Source organism: Pagrus pagrus (genome assembly GCF_965226575.1).
Source record: "Pagrus pagrus genome assembly, chromosome: 5".
NCBI classification, from domain to species: domain Eukaryota; kingdom Metazoa; phylum Chordata; class Actinopteri; order Spariformes; family Sparidae; genus Pagrus; species Pagrus pagrus.
Genome location: NC_140189.1, coordinates 20,720,388 through 20,737,465, shown reverse-complemented (window position 1 = coordinate 20,737,465; position 17,078 = coordinate 20,720,388). Strand labels below are relative to the sequence as shown.

General features: G+C 46.2%; 2 protein-coding genes across 2 annotated transcripts; both read right to left on the bottom strand.

The window, feature by feature from the left end:
- Positions 1–526: 526 nt before the first annotated feature.
- On the bottom strand, positions 527–4,279 carry rhogd (ras homolog gene family, member Gd). The gene is made up of 2 exons (XM_084352561.1): positions 4,191–4,279; positions 527–3,564 (listed from the first exon to the last, which is right to left on the bottom strand). Exon 2 carries the CDS (start codon positions 3,533–3,535, stop codon positions 2,960–2,962), a length of 576 nt encoding a protein of 191 aa, XP_084208687.1. The 5' UTR covers positions 3,536–3,564; positions 4,191–4,279; the 3' UTR covers positions 527–2,959.
- Positions 4,280–6,413: 2,134 nt separating this feature from the next.
- fhdc2 (FH2 domain containing 2) lies at positions 6,414–16,842 on the bottom strand. Its single transcript, XM_084352998.1, has 12 exons — positions 16,670–16,842; positions 14,912–15,487; positions 14,748–14,809; positions 12,450–12,552; positions 12,083–12,168; positions 11,813–11,913; positions 11,439–11,509; positions 11,105–11,212; positions 10,508–10,578; positions 9,871–9,988; positions 9,215–9,379; positions 6,414–9,123 (listed from the first exon to the last, which is right to left on the bottom strand). Exons 2-12 carry the CDS (start codon positions 15,374–15,376, stop codon positions 7,192–7,194), a joined length of 3,282 nt encoding a protein of 1,093 aa, XP_084209124.1. The 5' UTR covers positions 15,377–15,487; positions 16,670–16,842; the 3' UTR covers positions 6,414–7,191.
- Between the last annotated feature and the right edge of the window lie 236 nt (positions 16,843–17,078).

The following is a 17,078-nucleotide window of genomic DNA, read 5'->3' as shown; positions in this document are numbered from 1 at the left end:
TTGGTGGAGTTCAACACATCTGTCATTTGTCAGAGCCTCCACCCATAAAGGTCAGGGGAATTTTTCAGCGTAAGCAGCACGTTGAGTTTTTAAGCCCCTGCGACTGATTGAACTTGTGGGTGTCTGCTAAGTTGAATGATGGCCCTGAGAACCGGATGGGTATAGACCATTAACTCCAAATGTACAGAATAAAAAAACACAGGCTTTGAGGAATGGCAGTCATTGTGGATAGCACGGAGCTGAGCTAGAGAGCTGTGTCCATCTAGTGTTCGGACATGGTAATTGAAATAGCATGAATGTGACAGACGATGAACGAAGTTACATTACGTGCGTTACAGGAGCATAATGTGGTTTCCTGAGCTGAAAATACATGTAGCTGTGTATAGATGTGTGACTCAGCTCTGCTGAACACATCAGTATAACTTTATTCTTCCATTGTTAGTAATGTGCTGATTATGTGGAATATTTGAGTTAGTTTATCAAGTCACAGAGCAGCAAAGGAAAAAAACATCCATCATCATCAGTGTCTGGTTTTAACCACCATTTTATTTGGCATAATTTAAAAATCATCTCACTGTTAGTTCATTTATACAAATATGCTTTTGTTATATATAAAACAATTACAAACAGATTTCTACAAATCAAGTTCCCAGTGTAAAGGCGTAGTACCACGCACACGGTAGCATACAGCTCCGGGACACAGTCAGAGAGCCCACAGGTGTATGTTCCACTTCAACAGCATTATCTGAGTGAAATCAGGACACGGCAAAAAAAACAAAACAAAACAAACTCACCACAGTTGACAGTTTGACGTATTATGCACTTACATTCAACCCTCCGCACACCTTTCCGGGAAATTTTCACACATCCTTTGGCAGATCTCAAACTGTTGTTACACAAAACCTCCTGCTCGTGTTGCGCTTCGGTTATTCTAGACTTTACACAGGCCACAACCTAGGTTGACTTGTAATAAACCCACAAGTGAGTAAATGAAAAATAACTAGAGTAAAAGGGTTGCTGGTATTACTGGCAGCTGTAAGCACAAATTAGCAACCAGTCATGACTAAAAAAATATTTTATAAAATGTATTAAAAAAAATATCTTCAGATGTGGCAAGGCACATTACACCAGCGCAGCTCTTGCTAACCGTATGTGCGAGTCGTGCTCGTGCCTTGCCCTCACTGCAACCTGCACAATGCAGGGATGTCAACCACAATCTGTTAAGAGCTGTGGGCCATGGCGAGCACTCCGTTTCATGTGCTCCGTTTCACAAACGCGCACACACTTGCAGCGCAAGATGTCAGTTTTAGCACCTGGGTCTTACAAAGAGGGTTGTGAGAAAGAGTGTGTTTGCTAGCAGGAAACTAAGGCAGAAAGCTACTGAAAAATGAAATGAAACCCAGAGTCGGTCGGACCTGCATTTAGAAAAGGTCTCGCGGCGCTTGCATCGTTATAATGAGAACCTTTGAGTTTGACAAAGGAGCCCTGCTATGGTCTTTGGTTTAGATAAGGCACCTGACCAAATAAAAGGCTCCGTCCGTGTTGTAGATAAACAGTCGTTACTTGAAATATTAACTAGGCAGCTATGGCATGGTGCTTCTTCCAAGATGAAATGATATTCCACTAACCAAAAAATATAGGAAAATAAGTGTATATAGCCAAGCACAAGTCAGTTTAAACATATTCTGGGATTATATGCTGCTATACTGAATCAATTATGCAGTGGTCATAGTCTGCTGACCTTAGACGTAAGGCAACAATGTAATTGATGAGGGGTGCATCATGGTGTTCTGCTTTATCAAATCTGAGTATTAACTATTACACACTAAACATAAGCTATTACAAAAAATATATTCAACTTTGGCCATAACCGCACTCGTAGGTTAAAAACATTTGAGGAAGAAAAAATCATTTACAGAGTAAATTCAACACTATTAGACAAAATACAGTCTCTTTGACCCCACCCCGTCAAAAAGCAATTCTTAGGCATGTTTTAATGGCACTGTGTGAGCCTCAAGAGTTAAGACGTAGACAGGAGAGCTGTCCCCCAACACGACTTCCTGATATGTCAGCTCGAGGGATCCTGTACCCGTGTGGGTTAATTTGGCAGTGGCCTTATGACACCTGCTCCTCTATTACTGAAGAGGGCAAATGGCCGGCTGCTTTTAATGGGCCCGGCTTATCTTCAAAGGCCTACTGGCTCTTCCATGCGTGGCAGTGGGAGAGCAGCGCGAGAGGCTGGAAGGGGCAGCCCGCCAGACAGCTCTAACACGCCAGACTGAGCACAAGGGGAACTGCAGCTCGAGAGTTGAACCTTTAATCTGTGCATATTGGTTATGGGGTACTGGCATTTGTCCGGGAGTCATCACACCTCGTCTGGACTCAAGCTGCTTGAAATTAAAACTTGTTCACCCTCTACTTGGCTGTTCATTACATCTAAATAGGAAAGTCAAAGCATCTTGATGACAACTCTGCTTGAGACTCGTGAGATGCAACCTAGGTGAGAGTATGAGGTAGTCATTATTTCTCCACCTGAACGAAGGCAGATCTCTTCTCTCCAGTCAAACAGGGTAGCTTGGTTGGTTGGTTTGGATGTTAATATGGCTTGTGACAACCATGATCAGCATTTTTATAAGGCAAAGCAGAGAAGCTATAAATCTAGAACAGGTGTAAAATTGGAAAAAAGTGTAAATATCAAAAGTTAAAATGTAAGAAAAATAGAGGAGATGCGGTCAGTTGCCTCAATTTTGGCATAGTCACTTTGGTGATGATGGCAACGGAGTGAAATCCTCCAGGAGATGAATAAGGAAGAGAGGACTAACGGAGGAGCTGGAAACAAAGTCTAAAATGCTGGAGGTGGTGTGGAGGCAGCCAGATGACGACCTTCGTTCCTCAGCCTTCCTTTGCATCTGTGGATCTCCATCATCCCTCTCCACAGTCCAAATCTGGGAACAATCTATTACAACAGCACGCACTTCTTGGGGTTCTTTTTCGTTACTGGATACAACACCGCCCTCACAGCTTCTGCAAACACCTCCCTGACACCATCCTGCAGCAGAGCTGAACACTCCATGTATTTAACAGCCCCGATCTGCTTGGCCAGGGCGTTGCCCTGCTGCTGGGTGGTAGGGGCCAGGCCCTGCTCCTTCAACTTCTTCACTGTTTCTGCATCACCCCTCAGGTCCCTCTTGGTGCCCACCAGCAGGATGGGCACGTTTGGGCAGTGGTGAGACACCTCAGGGTGCCACTTGTGCCTGACATTGGCATGGGAGGAGGGGCTGCCGATGGAAAAGCAGATGATGAAAACGTTGGTCTGGGGATAGGAGAGGGTGCGCAGGCGGTCGTACTCCTCCTGGCCGGCTGTGTCCCACAAGTTGAGGCTGACAGTGCGGCCATCTACACTCATCTGAGCGCTGTAGTTGTCAAACACTGTGGGAATGTACTCTTCAGGGAAGGCATTGGTGGTATAAGAGATGAGTAGGCAGGTTTTTCCTACTGCCCCGTCACCCACAACCACACACTTAATGGTCTGCATCCTGCCTACGACCACTGGGGCTGCAGCACCTGACAACAGAGAGAAGGGCACCTGAGTAACTTTAATTACAATGCTACATGCTCCGAGAGGCTTATCTAAGAGTATCGTCACCCGTGACAAGAGGGATAATTAGAAAGGTTTAAATGACAAAGGCTAAAATTAAGGCCAGTGACTTTCCAACAGCAGTTTTTTCTCACAGTAATGCAGCTTTTCACCCAATTAGCAGACGAGCTAACCACCGCCGACGTTAGCACATCGACATAATTAACGTTACATAGGTTAGCTAGCTTACAATCTCAGCCGTCCGCTAGCTAATCAACAACATCTGGGAAGTTTACTGAACTTGTCCGTGAACGAAGAACAACGAGATACTCGAAAGCGAGACGCTGTTTATTACTTCGCACTGTTCACTTATGATACTAGGCGTTCCCCCACTGGCTAGCATCAAGCTAAGGAACTAGCGCATTCGGTGGCTAGCAAGCTAGCTAGTTAGCAAACAAGTTGAAAGTTTATTTTCAAGCCACTTCTCAAAAAGGTCTGCTGCTGGCCCGATAATAGACTACAAGTTAGTCTAAAAATTATATCCTGTTCTTATATACTCCTCAGAAGTCGTGATTTGCTTTAACAATTAAATTTGAAGGATTTTGTGACTTACCGCCACTTGTCTTCCGATCTCTTTTTGCCTGGTATAGTCAATCACAGCCGCATCCGGGGAGCTGTCCATTACGTAAAAATCGACACACGGAAGCAATGCAGCCTGGGAGTTGTAGTTTTATTGTGTGGCAGTCGTCTGTGCGACACTAGAGGGCGGTGTTGAGCTGTTCTCGCTCTCCTGTGATTTTCCAAACGCTCATGTGACACTTACTGAAAACAATCTGTGCAGAAGCCAAAACAAGCAGACAAAAATCGATGTAAACTCGCAGATTTGGCTGTCTGTGTCGACAGGAAAGAGTGTTTGCAGAACTATTGTTCTCCTGTTCATGTGAAAGAAGTGTTGAGAGCCTTCGTATTGAAAATACTTGAAGGTGGAAGCACTCCATTTACAAGTCAAAGTCCAACATAATTCATAATCGTTCAGAAAGAAAATCAAAATGTAAACCAAAGTTAGTAAAGTAAATCTACCTCAAAACTATACATAAAGGGGCACCATGTAGTTTTGGAGAAGAAATTCAAACTCAGTCTTAATATTTACAATGTCAATGAGGTAATAATACAAACTCAGAAATATTTATTAATCAAGCTGTTCTCAGAGGAAAATAAGGTCCCTAGAACACTGTTTGAAGATATGAAGGTGGCAGGGTCCGCCAAATATGAACAAAGTCAAACAGTATGAACCTGTGTTGTCCTTTAAAATCAGTTTGTTTATTCAGTTTATTCAGCCATGAACACAAAGAGAGTTTGTTTATTTAGTTTGTGAATGAAGATCTTTCACTTCTGAATTCTTGCCCAACTACATAGTGCATATTTAAGTAAAGTTAACTTGAGTAAATAGGGTGGATGTGGCTCAGGGGGTAGAGCAGGTCATCCTTTGTTCAGAAAGTCGTTGGTTCGATCCCCAGATGCCCCCGGCTGCAAGTCGTAGTATCCTTGGGCAAGGCACTGTTGAGCAGATTGCCACCTTGCATGGCAGCCTCTGCAATCAGTGTATGGGTGAATGTGACAAGTATTGCAAAGCACTTTTAGCGGTCAGTAGACTGGAAAAGCATTATATAAATGCATGTCCATTAACAACCCAAACGTACCGTGCGGAAAAAATGTCCCGAGTCACCCATAAATCTTTGCCTCTCATCCAGGTCATTCGACATATTCATGACTGGATTTTGGCAGGTTATTTTTCAGTAATACACACCTTCATTTACTGTGAATGTGACCCTTTGGCAACAATAAAATACATTACACCTTGCAAAAACAATGGACTGTATAGCCTGTATCTAAAACATGACAACTGTTCAAAATGCTGTCCCTAAGCCCTCCATTTACATTCCAGTCAATCTCACTGCCAGTGTGGAGGCGGCTGCTCCTGGATTTTTCCAGTCTGTTAGCAATTCAGTTTCATTTCAGAGTCTGAATGCATGGACGCCCACACACTCTCTGCTCTGACTTCACCATTTCTCTTGAACTTGCTACGGTCTCACTATCAAATGCCACAGTGTGTCACTGTGTATGCATACATACAAACAGGCCATAAAACAACCCCGTCTCCTGCCTCCCCTCATCCCTTCTTTGGTCAGCGCTGGTATTAAAGCTCATATATCACTTATTCACCTTCAGACAAGTCATTATTCTCACTAAGCCAATGCTTTCAGATCAATGCAGAATACACGAAGGGAGCTAAAAGAGGGCTCACTTAAGGCTGCTCTGTCCTGCACCCCTGGAGACCCGTTGATGATGTCACCTCTATACACTGAGGCAGGTTAAGAGGCCAGCGCTGACCGACAACCGGACACTCAAGAGCACAAAGAGGCACCGGTTTATTGCCTTTCCCAAGAGGTTCTGGCGTCACTGCGGCCTATAAAGAGAGAATTCCCACTGGGACCCTACACCCACAGTCACCCTCCACCCCAACCCTTGCACCCCTACTATTCTGCCAGGAGATTCCCCGGGACGTCTGTAGCAGTTCCATGACAACAGCCACTGACAGAGATTGGGGGTGACTGTGTCAAGAGATGCAGCAGGAGGGAGTTCAGACGAGAGGGAGGGAGAAAAATGAGGGTGACAAGAAGACAGAGGACAGCAAGATGCAAGAGCAGCAGTTGATGAGACGAGCGGGGACCTTGGAGGTGAAAGCTGTCAAAGCGAGTAAGTGCTCGCCTGAATACAAAACCGGAGAACAGAAGTGAGTATACATCAACACAGACAGGTACAAACACTACTAATATCCAGATCACCATCTTTATTCATCTTCTCTTTTTTTATAAATCCAAATAATACAGTGAATAACAACCAATGCTATTCAATAAAATTATAGAATCTTTTGACATCAAATAAAAATGACAAACGTTACAGTAATCATCTCATCGCGGCCTCTTCTTCAGTTTGTAAAGTGCATCAGAACGATGAGGCCTCTCAACGAGAGGATGAACAGTTCATATTGTACCAAGTTCGGTTCTGTAAGACAGCCAAGTGTGAGAACACAAGGATCACTTAGCGGAAGGGTCACAGCATTCAAAACATTTGGACAACTTCCTAAAATAAAAAAAAAATAAAAATGCTAGACAGATTGAAACAGTGTCCCAAATTACAATTCTTTCAAAGCACACTTGTACGGACTAGGCACAGAGTAATGTCACCGGGCTGTGTTGTACTGACGTGAATTAAGCTGTTCTACATATGAAAAGTAGCTGTAACGTGGGTCTTTTTATGGCGTCCTATTGCCTGCAAAGGACACAAACAAGTGTAAAAAGAGGTAGGATTTGGAGGATCTACGAGATGTCCCCGATGCTCCCAGTGCAGCTCTCTCTCACATATGTAGAACCTAAACACTCAGAACTACCAAATTTTTTTTATAAAAGTTGGATTTAGACCAGAAATCTGACTGATGGCTCACACTTTTCATGAACTCCCACACTTTTATATATTAGACTGAAATCCATAAAGGCATGAAAAGCGTAAAAAAAAAAAAAAAACTGTGCAGTTCGAGCAATTATTCACTTCCATCACTTCCACAGTGGCTGCGCTGCAGCAGCTCGAGGCATTTTGGGACCAGGTATCCGTGAAGCTGTGGGGATTTTAGAGCTAGCGGGAGAGGTGCTTGTGCTTGTCGTCTTGGCAGTTTTACTCCGGGCAGCAGATATGACGGCCGTGCGAATGGTCTTGGCCGTGGCGGAGGAGGGGCTGTGGGCAGTGCGAGGCTGAGCGGGCGCCTGAGTCTCAGAGTTGGGAGCGAGTCGCTTTGACACACGGAGAGGAGTTCCTCTGACGAAGGCTGGCTGGGCGCTGCCCGAGGCCTTCTCTGGCAAGGATCTGTCCGAGGTCCTGCGGGTCAAAGTGGGTTTTCCTGGAGTCTGTGTCTCACTGACAGTCCTCTCCCGTGTGCTGTTACTGCGCTTCACCTCTGACTGAACAACGGCGGGCCGCTTGGATATGCTGCGAGGGGCAGACAGCCGGCTGGGAGTGGGCGGGTTAGCAGGGGTCGGGGCTCCATTCGAAGGCTCAGTTTTGGAGCGCACCCTGGGAATGCCTGTGCTGTTGGAAGTTCCTGCACGTGACACAAGTCCCCTTTTGGCCCCTATTCCACTACGCACAGGGATCTTCATGGTTCGAGCCTCCTCCTTTGATGTAGGAGACCTTGGCGTCGTCCCCTCTCGTAGGTCGCCCTCCCTCTCTTTCCTCCACTTGGAGCAGAGGCTCGGTGCGGGTCGTGGGAGTGGGGAGGATGGGGGTGACAAGGCGTCATAGGATCGGAGGCCTTTCACCAGAGTGTGGCACTCCAGTGTTTCGCCCACGCGGGAGTATGGCCTTGCTGTCTCCCTCTCAGGACTTGGCATGTCAGAGTACTCTTCTGGCTGTGATTTGCTGAACTCCGGTAGACTGGATGGTATCCAGTTCTCCTTAGCAGGCCTTGACGCCTCCTCTGTCTGCTTTGTTAAACCTGCATCAGGCACCACGGCACTTGTTGTTGTGGTGGGCGTCTCTCTCACCTGTGGCTGTGACTGGACCCTCTCCGGAGCTTTTACAGGTGATTGTGGTCGGCTCTCACATCTCTGGTAACTTAACGGCCCAGCCTTGGTGTCACTGTGACAAAGTATTCCACTTGTATGAAGAGAGTGAGGTACGGACTCATCAAAACAGGAGCTATTAGATTTACTCTGAATAGGGCGAGCATTGTCTGTCACTGGCAGGCCAAACCGATGTCTTTGAGTGGAGGTCTGGCTTTTAACACAAACGGCGGGTGTTCCAGTGGGTGTAGCAGCAGAGTTTGTACAGGAACTAGAGGGAGATTCAGTGGTCATCGAAACAACGTGTTCATGCGAAGCCTCAGCTTCTTTTTTAAGTCCTGTTGCCTTCGGTTGGCCTTGCAGCAAATAAGAAATGCTCTCAGGCCCGTGTTGCTTGGCCATGAAGCTCTGTCCATGCTGAGAATGGCTAAAAGTAGCAGCGGGCGAATCCTGACTTGCGTCCATGCTCCGGATGGTTGTTTTGCTGTGCTGAAACCTGCTCCTTCTAACCAGAACAGGTTCTTGGTCTGTGGGGGAACACGTGCCGTCAGTCTCCGGGGAGCTACAGAGCACAGCGGTGGTCTCATGGTCAGAGGAGCTGTTAGAGTGATAACTGGTCGATGTCGGGCTGCTGCCCAGCTCAGGGAAGTCTTTGAGCGGGGACGAGTTATGAAGATTGGTATTGTTGTAGAGGTGATGGGAGAGCCTGCGGGACTCGGAGCTTCTCAGGCTACGCCGACTCCAAGTGTGGGTCAAGTTCTTCTCCAGGAGTTTCTCCAGCTCATCTTGGTTCTCCTGACTTTGAGGCTCTTTTGCAAGACTGAGGCCCAAATCCAACCCTGTACACACGGCCAGAGAGCGACGCTTTTCCCCAATCTCACGTTGACGCTCCAGACGTTTCTGTTCCTTCAGCTCACGCTCTGCATTCTCCTACAGAAAGGAAGGAGTCGTTTATTTGTGACTCTTTTTTTTTAGGACAATGTTTAATTGACAGACATTTCAATCAATTTCTAAATCTTACCTGGACAGCTTTTTGGAAGCGATGGCAAAACGAATTGAAGACCTTGCAAGCCTCCTCTAGTTTGAAAGTGCTGTCATCTTCACAGAAGAACTCCACTAGAGCCTGACTAGACATCCTCATGCCCTCCACCTCATCCTCTGCCTCCTTCAGACGCTCCTCGGCCACCTACACACAGGAACAGTTTACAGATTTAACAAAAAACATGTTCTCTGCAGGGCAATACACATCTCGAGTTTTATAGTAGTCAAAGACGAGAGGTTGACCAACTCACATCTCTCGGCTTCAACCAGCAGCTGCTAAATAAAGCCCATGATAAAGGCATAGGTAAAGATTATGCCATTCGGTTATCCATGAGATCTACAAGCACGTCCCACCTGTTGACTGTAACCCTGGGCTTTTATCAACAAATTTATGATGTAGCTTCTTTAGCGGGATGTCATGTGTGCTTAAATGAAAATGCGTACTGCTCTGCTGCTCTCTGATAAACATAAAGTAATTATTCGTCATCTCGAGATAACAAAGCTTGTTTTCTCAAGCTAACGAAATAATTGACTGAACTCAGCGCCATTAAAAAAATAATTGCACCACGGCCGTTCTTGGCTTCCGAGGTAAACTATTAGATAAAGCTTTAATATATTACAGACTATGTTTTATACCTCTAGGAAAGGTTGTGTATGCTGCTGAATCTCTGCCTCCGTCTGGATGTTTGCCTTGAGGGCCACCACTCTGCTTTTTAACTTGGACAAGTCCTCTAGCACCGACTCCTCAGACAACCTGCAGAGAGGAAGAGGACAGAAAATGCACAATTAGAATAAGAAATGCACAGAAATAGATGTGTAACATATCTCAAACCAAATCAAAGGTAATAAACGAATGCAAATGATCCCAAATGTCCAGGAATTGTTTTCTTAATTGGACTCTGATGTGTGTGCTGTCAATTTACACACACCAACAAAAGACTGCAGTGCATGTGTGATATTCTTTACTTTCAAAAGCAGAATTAGGCTGCTCATTCTTTGGCACCTTGCTGAGAAAATCTTCACCAAAAGTCTCCAGCAGAGCTTAAATATTGGCTTGGAGTATCAATGTTGTCATGACCCACTTTCACTCAGGCAGCAAGCTATTGCTAACAGCTGGGCGCCTTGCTCCGAACCGAGAACGCAATAGATTTACATTACGTTTATTTGAGCAGCCTGTTGGGGAGTATTGATGTTATTAAGCAGGGCTTGTATACTCCCTCAGACACAGTCACTGTAGGATCTGATGGGATCTGAGCTTTGGGAAGAGACTGACCTCGAGGCGGAGCCAACATGGCCTAGTTGGCCGGGAAATGACAGTAAACTCTGGTCCTTTTTCACAGCTTCCTGCGGAGACAAACACAAATGATTATCCAGCTATTGTTTCAAACGAAGCAACACGTCATTTGTGAATGTTGACAAAATCATATGCTCTGTGGAGCGGTCTGGCTTGAGGGTTATGAGAGGCTACTGTTCTCAAAACACTTGGTGGTCAGAAATGAGGGAAGGGTTCATTTGCGCATTTTCGTTTCTTTATCGTGCACTCATGGGGAAAATCAAGCAAACTTTTGATTCATTCATTGTGAGAATGCTGTTTACCTGGTTTTGCAAAGGAACATTTTGTTGTTTCGTGCACCTTTTTACATTTTACTGTTCATGTCAAAGTAATTTCTCTTCGTAAAGAACAACTTTTCAATCTTCAAATCTTAAAAAAGGATGTGGCTGCCACATAAAACAGCTGTTTTTCCTTAACCTCTCAATAAAAGACCTTATTCTTCAACTCCCTTCTGTTGTACAAACTCCTGTTGTTTACTTCAGCATCTGTTGGATATCACACGATGTTCTCTTACTACTCCTAAATTTCGGATCTTACCATGGCAACAAAATGCAGCAGATTCATGCCCGGCTTGTTGGCTTTGGTGTCGGCCAGTTTCAGCAGCGATGAAATCCGGAAACCAGCGGCATTCCCTGCATATCCACCCTGAGGAGCCACATACAAGGTCAGAATAACACATAACACACGTACACAACATGTGACAGCCTTCAACAAACAACGATACAAAACCCAGGTGCGCAGTCAGAGTGACGTCCCTGAACAAACGCCCTGCCTCTGTTGCAACTGGTATATTATCCACAGATAAAAGGACCGATTCTGCTTTGTCAGACTGAAGAAAAGAAACGAAAAAGGAAAATAAAGAAGCACTCACTGCATTCATATAGTTCCCTGCTTTCAGCACCAAACGGAGGATGGAGTGTAACTCAGGGCAGCTCAGCAGCTCTGGTAGAGACAAAGACAGAGATTTAATATTTTGCCTGAAGGTTAAAGAATAAATGAGTATTAATGAGTATGCGGCCGACATCAAGGCCTTAAAATGAGTCAGCGCTTTTGTTTTGAAGAACTGACACTCAGGCTGACTGGCGAGCTAAACTTGATTAGCATTACTCTGAATGCCTACCATCGCATTTGCATTCTGGATCCAAATTTTTACCACTCTAAGCAAATTCTAAGTGGGAGCATTTCAAAGGGTCAAGACAGATCTTTATAGTGGCGGAGTACACAACTCCCTGCTGTGAACGTTACCTCTGGCTGCCTCCCTCAGACATCTGGCTGCCACACACAGAGAGGTCACAGCTGGGTCAAACTCTTGTTGCAGGATCATGGCATCCAGACGAAGCCGAAAACTGATGGAAGAGGAAAAGGAAAAGGGTCGAGTGACGACGGGGACAAAAAGGCGCTTGTGATCAATTATCAGTTTAGGACAAATCAGTCAGGACAAGTCTCGCACAAATAAACAGGAAAAGGAGCAGAAGGGAGTAGGGAATTTTATCTGATCTAGATCTGAGGACGTACCTGGGGACTTCCACCAACAGCAGCATGAAAAGATCAGGCTCTCCAAGCCAGCTCCGCTCCCCGCCGAACCTCCTCAGGCGAGACTCCTGAGAGAGAACAGATGCTGAGTGAAATCTGGAAGGCAGCTTCGATTGAAAAGAAAAAAAATAAAGTCTGGAAAACCAAAATGCCGTTAACAGTCAATTCCAATATCTTTCAGCGTGGCCCCTCTCCGGAAACAGACCACATCATAAGACATGGTGTAATGGCAAACTTTTGATCATCCTAACCAGAGCCAGATGATGAGGGGAGGAGAGGAGAGGAGGGAGAGGAGAAGGGAGGGGGGTTGTCACTGTTGTTTTTGTAGGCCAAGAAAAAGGCACTTTACCTCCTCGTTGTCAGGCAGCAGTTTGCAGAGCTCTGTGAGCTTCTCTGCTCCGTAACGGTCCCCAACACCCTGCCTGATATCCTCAACTATCTCCTTAGCAGGCCTGCGGAAAAATAACACATTTTTGTTATGACATCATTGTTAACATGCGGAGGGATTTTCAACATTATGAGTGGTATCAGCGCTGTGTTTAGCCTTCATCGCCCCTCTTATCAGTCAGAGTGTCGGGGAGAGCGGGTTGATTGACGCCACGCTGGCGACACAAAGTGGCATATCCACTGGGCAAATACAAAGCAGACATGCCGGGGAAAGAAAGGCCTCGGTGATATCAAGGTGAAAGAGCAGAAACTGAACTGACTGGCTGTTTGACCTCTGACTTACTTCCTCTGAGTGACACATCTGTCCTCTATTCCAGCAGTTTTCCATTAGCCTCTCCCCTCCCCCTCGTCTTACAGCCCATCACATATGCTCATACTCCATCATGTGCACGCTACTGTGTGTGGCTTGTATCCCCCAACACTCACATGTACGCTTCATTCTTTTACACACAGTTCACGGTCGACATCTAAGGTAGACTGAGAATAGGTTATTTCAAAATGGAAACATGGTTTAATCCTCTTATTGTGTTATTTGACCCAACTAGTTCTGGTGTAAACAATTTTAAGGGAAATAGCCTATAAATAGAACTATCACATAACAAAAAAGATACTGACGAAGCCTCAGACGCTGATGTCTGGCTATACAAAACCATATTTTGTTTAAACTACGCCCACACTTCAACAGTCTGTGTGTTTAGAGCAGAGGGCAAATAAGCTCCCAACAAGACAAATGTTTGTGTACTCAAGAGTCTGCTTTTACATAATGGCTTTTCCCTACAAGTCAAGACAGATCTGGTTTTGGAAAGAACCGCTCCTTAGTTGAGCGATGCACAATTGAGCCTTCGTGAACTTTACATGCACACTTGGAGGCGTGACAATAAAGCAACCCAGCACTTCTTTGCCACATCCTCGGATCATTATTTGTAAAATTGTCAATATGCAACATTTGCATGTTTTTAGACAATGTACGTAGAAAGGGGATCCAAGTAAAGTGGTGATCAAGGTATAAACCTGAGTGGCCCTCTGCGGTTGCTTGAGCCAACTCCTTCTGAGAACTGATTGTTCTTTTCTATGTGAACTGTGTCTAAGAGCTCGACGGAGATGTACAAATAACAAAAAGAAGACATTAATATACTGATAGGGGAAACCTCGTGAAATCAGATAAACTTATTTGCAAGCTACAATTGCACTCTTAGTGGAGCGGAGAGAGGCACTGAGACGAGGCACTCGAGAACGTGCCTCAAGTTACATCTTGTGGACTGTCGCGGAAAATCTGAGCAGAGTCCAAATTCACAGTCCAGCAGATTTTAACAACACAAAACATCCACAGGCTTGTATAGACAACCGAGAGAGACTGGGAAGGTCTCGTTGTTCATGTCACGGTACAATCTGCTCACATATGGACAGTAAAAAGTAACTAATACATGTAAATGGTTACACATTTTTACATAGAGCCCCTTTAATTATTTTGATTTCACTTGTGTTTTCTGTGTTTCTTACTTTAAATTGCATGTAAGTGTGCTTCATTGATCATTAAACAGCCCTATTCATTTCAAGAAGTGCATGCTAAACAGGCTTTAGGGGATGGATGAATATGACAAGCCACCAGTGGGGTCTCTCTCTGCAGGGGGCAGCTTTAACATTAGACACTCTTTAAGAGTATCAGCAGGTGTCAACTCTGACTCCTACAGCTGAACCCGGCCACTAGCCCACCACCCTCCTCAGGGTGCACCCTCCCCTGCACCTGTTCCCTGCAATATACTTGTGTCCCCTCCCCGACACCAGACATCCTCTCTTTACGCTTTCTGACACCCACACAGACACCCAGCCACCTCTGATATACAGCCACACACTCCACCGCTCAACTGAAGTGAAGTACTGTTCCCCTGGGCACAATTGTACACACTTCTGTTTCCTGCTCTCAAAGCTACCTTCAGCTCTGACTGATGGTGACCTCCAGGAAGTGTCGACAAAAAAGCCTAAAAAGCCTGACTTCATTCAAAGTTTAGTCCGTGAAATGTCAATTTCTGAAAGCCCACCGTCACGTCTTTCGATGTCTCGTTTCGTCCGACCGACAGAAAAAGGAGCAAATCCTCACATTTGATCTAGACCTGCGACCATCATCGCTTCTCAAACATGAATATTTTCTGTGACAGTGAACTGGATATCTTTGGATTAAGGTAGGAACAAAGAAGCTTACATCTTGAACTGGCGTAGAAATATTCCAATGTTCATACTGCGTTTGGAGTCCAACAGGGAGATCTGTAAAGAGGCAAAGGACAATTAAGAGGAAGTAAAGTGCAAGAAACCTCACTTTCTTTATACATGGCTGAACAGATATCCCTGCCATCCTCATGAACTGACCTCTTCTGAGCTGTCCTGGGGGGACCTGCAGCGCAGCAGAGCAGACCTGCGTCTCAGTGTGCTGGTTCTGTCCTGAGGCTTGCTGTCCTTCTGACCAAACAGCTCATCCAGAGAATGGAGGTCGATGGGGAACTCGTCCTCGCCCTGGGCCGCCCCGCTCCACACGCTCTTCCTCCCCTCCACCTTCTCTTTGGGGATACGCTCCCAGTTCAGCTTCCTCAGCCGGCTCCGACGTGCCACATCCGCACGGCTGAACGGCGAGGAGGAAGAGGAGGAGGAGAACGATGCAGGTGGAGGTGGTGGCGGAGGAGGAGGCGGAGGTGGCGGAGGTGCTAGGGGAGGCGGCGGAGGGGCTGCCAGCACCGGACGAGGATCCATGGCTGTCACTTCCACAGCGTCAGGGGCAGGCTGTGTTCCATGAAAGGCACGAGACTCCTTGACGGCCAGAGTCAGGTTGATGAGCATAGAGGCTGCTGGGTTCAGAGGGGAGGGGTGATAGTGAGTCCGTCAGTGACGTCTTTTCCAGTTTCCAGTTTCCAGTGAGCTCCAGGTCAAAGGTCCATCAATAACTCCAGTCTAGGGAAGAAGACAAGCAAAAAAAAATCTTATCTCAGACATTATTGAGCACCGAAAAAGACAGGAAACCAGTGCTGATCCTGAAGTTTCGCAACACGGAGCCAGTCAAGCAGCTTTAACCGAAGCCGATGACCTCACCTGACACCTGGCCTTACTTCTCCTTTCATTAGCATGACTCCAGTGAATTGACTGGCGTAACAAACAGCCAACAAGGAGCTGGAAGCGTAACCCCTGGTTCAACTTTCTTTGGAAGTTCAAGGCATTTTAGGGAAAGTACTGGCTGAGCAGCAGGATGAGCTCTTCCCCCTCTGCAGGCTGTTTGAACAGCTTGTCCCGTCCTGTTCAGTTTCACCTCACTGCATGCACACACACCTCCACCACCCTCGCTCCCTTCTAATTAGAATACACGGAGACACCACATGGAGGGCGAAATGCACCGTTTTAACCACAGAGGGGAGAAATAGAGGGGTCTGCGCCTTCAGAAATCACGACTTTGAATATTCTTCCCCTCGTTATGGGAGGCTGTCATGTGCAAGGCTGGGCGCGCACACTTGCAGCAGCAAGTTTTGGAGCGGGATTAGTAACGCAATTAAAAGTGAGTCAGAGGTTTCAGGTGTCTGGTTCGAGGGAAAAGTCTTTAATCACGACACGGCTTTGAGTTTGGCCAGAGACGCGTCCTTTGGTCCTGCCCTCTTCGCCCTGAAGATGATTCACAATCGTTCTTGGGAAAATGTTGCGGGACGCGCTTGATCGCCAAAGCCGTTCCAGCGAGCGCCGCACGGGCGCGCTGCGAAGGGTGATCTCACCCTCCTCCATCACTTAATGAGATGTGTATCTTCACTGACTGGAGACGATCTCCACAGGCGAAAAATCATTTTCAATCAGACGCTGGTGCTCAAGAGCTCAGCGGAAGGATGAAAAGTGAAGAGGAATGTTTTGTTTCAGGCAAATAAAACCTTTTTTAAAAAAAACGCAAAATCAACATTTTCAGCAGATTTGGGGAACTTTTTTTTGTTTTCATGTTGACGTTTGGTTGTAGAAAACCTGTTCTCGTGGTTTATTCCTGTACATCTGAGCGTTAATTAACGCTGAAAAATATATCCCTCAATTGAAAGCTGACAAAACACTGGTCGCGTCACTCTCCTGCCTCTCAGGACAACACGCTCAACTTATTTCACTTACCTGCCGGTGACGACTTCTCCTCTGAGGTGACCGCGCAAACACCAACAAGCGCCAGCGGCTCAGTCAGACACGAAACTTGAATAAATATTCGCTTCCATCCCAGTCTGTTGTCTGCTGTATCTCGTTTATCCCGCTGACTCCCGCCGCTCCACTCACTCCTCCTGTCTTTCTCAACTTGCAGGGAAACTTCCACACAGCTCAGCGGGAGCGCGCAGGCGCGCACCCGTGCGCTGATATGCCTTGTCGTATCCTCCCCGTTTTCCCATGGGGCGGATTTAGGGCTGTCAGGTGGGAGTACACTCCATATTAGATCCACTCGAGTCCACTTTGAAGATGTTGTGATGGGACTGGATTTCTGGTGTGTTTACAGTGTTGAAACAGATTGAACGAAAGTGTTAAGATCCTCAAC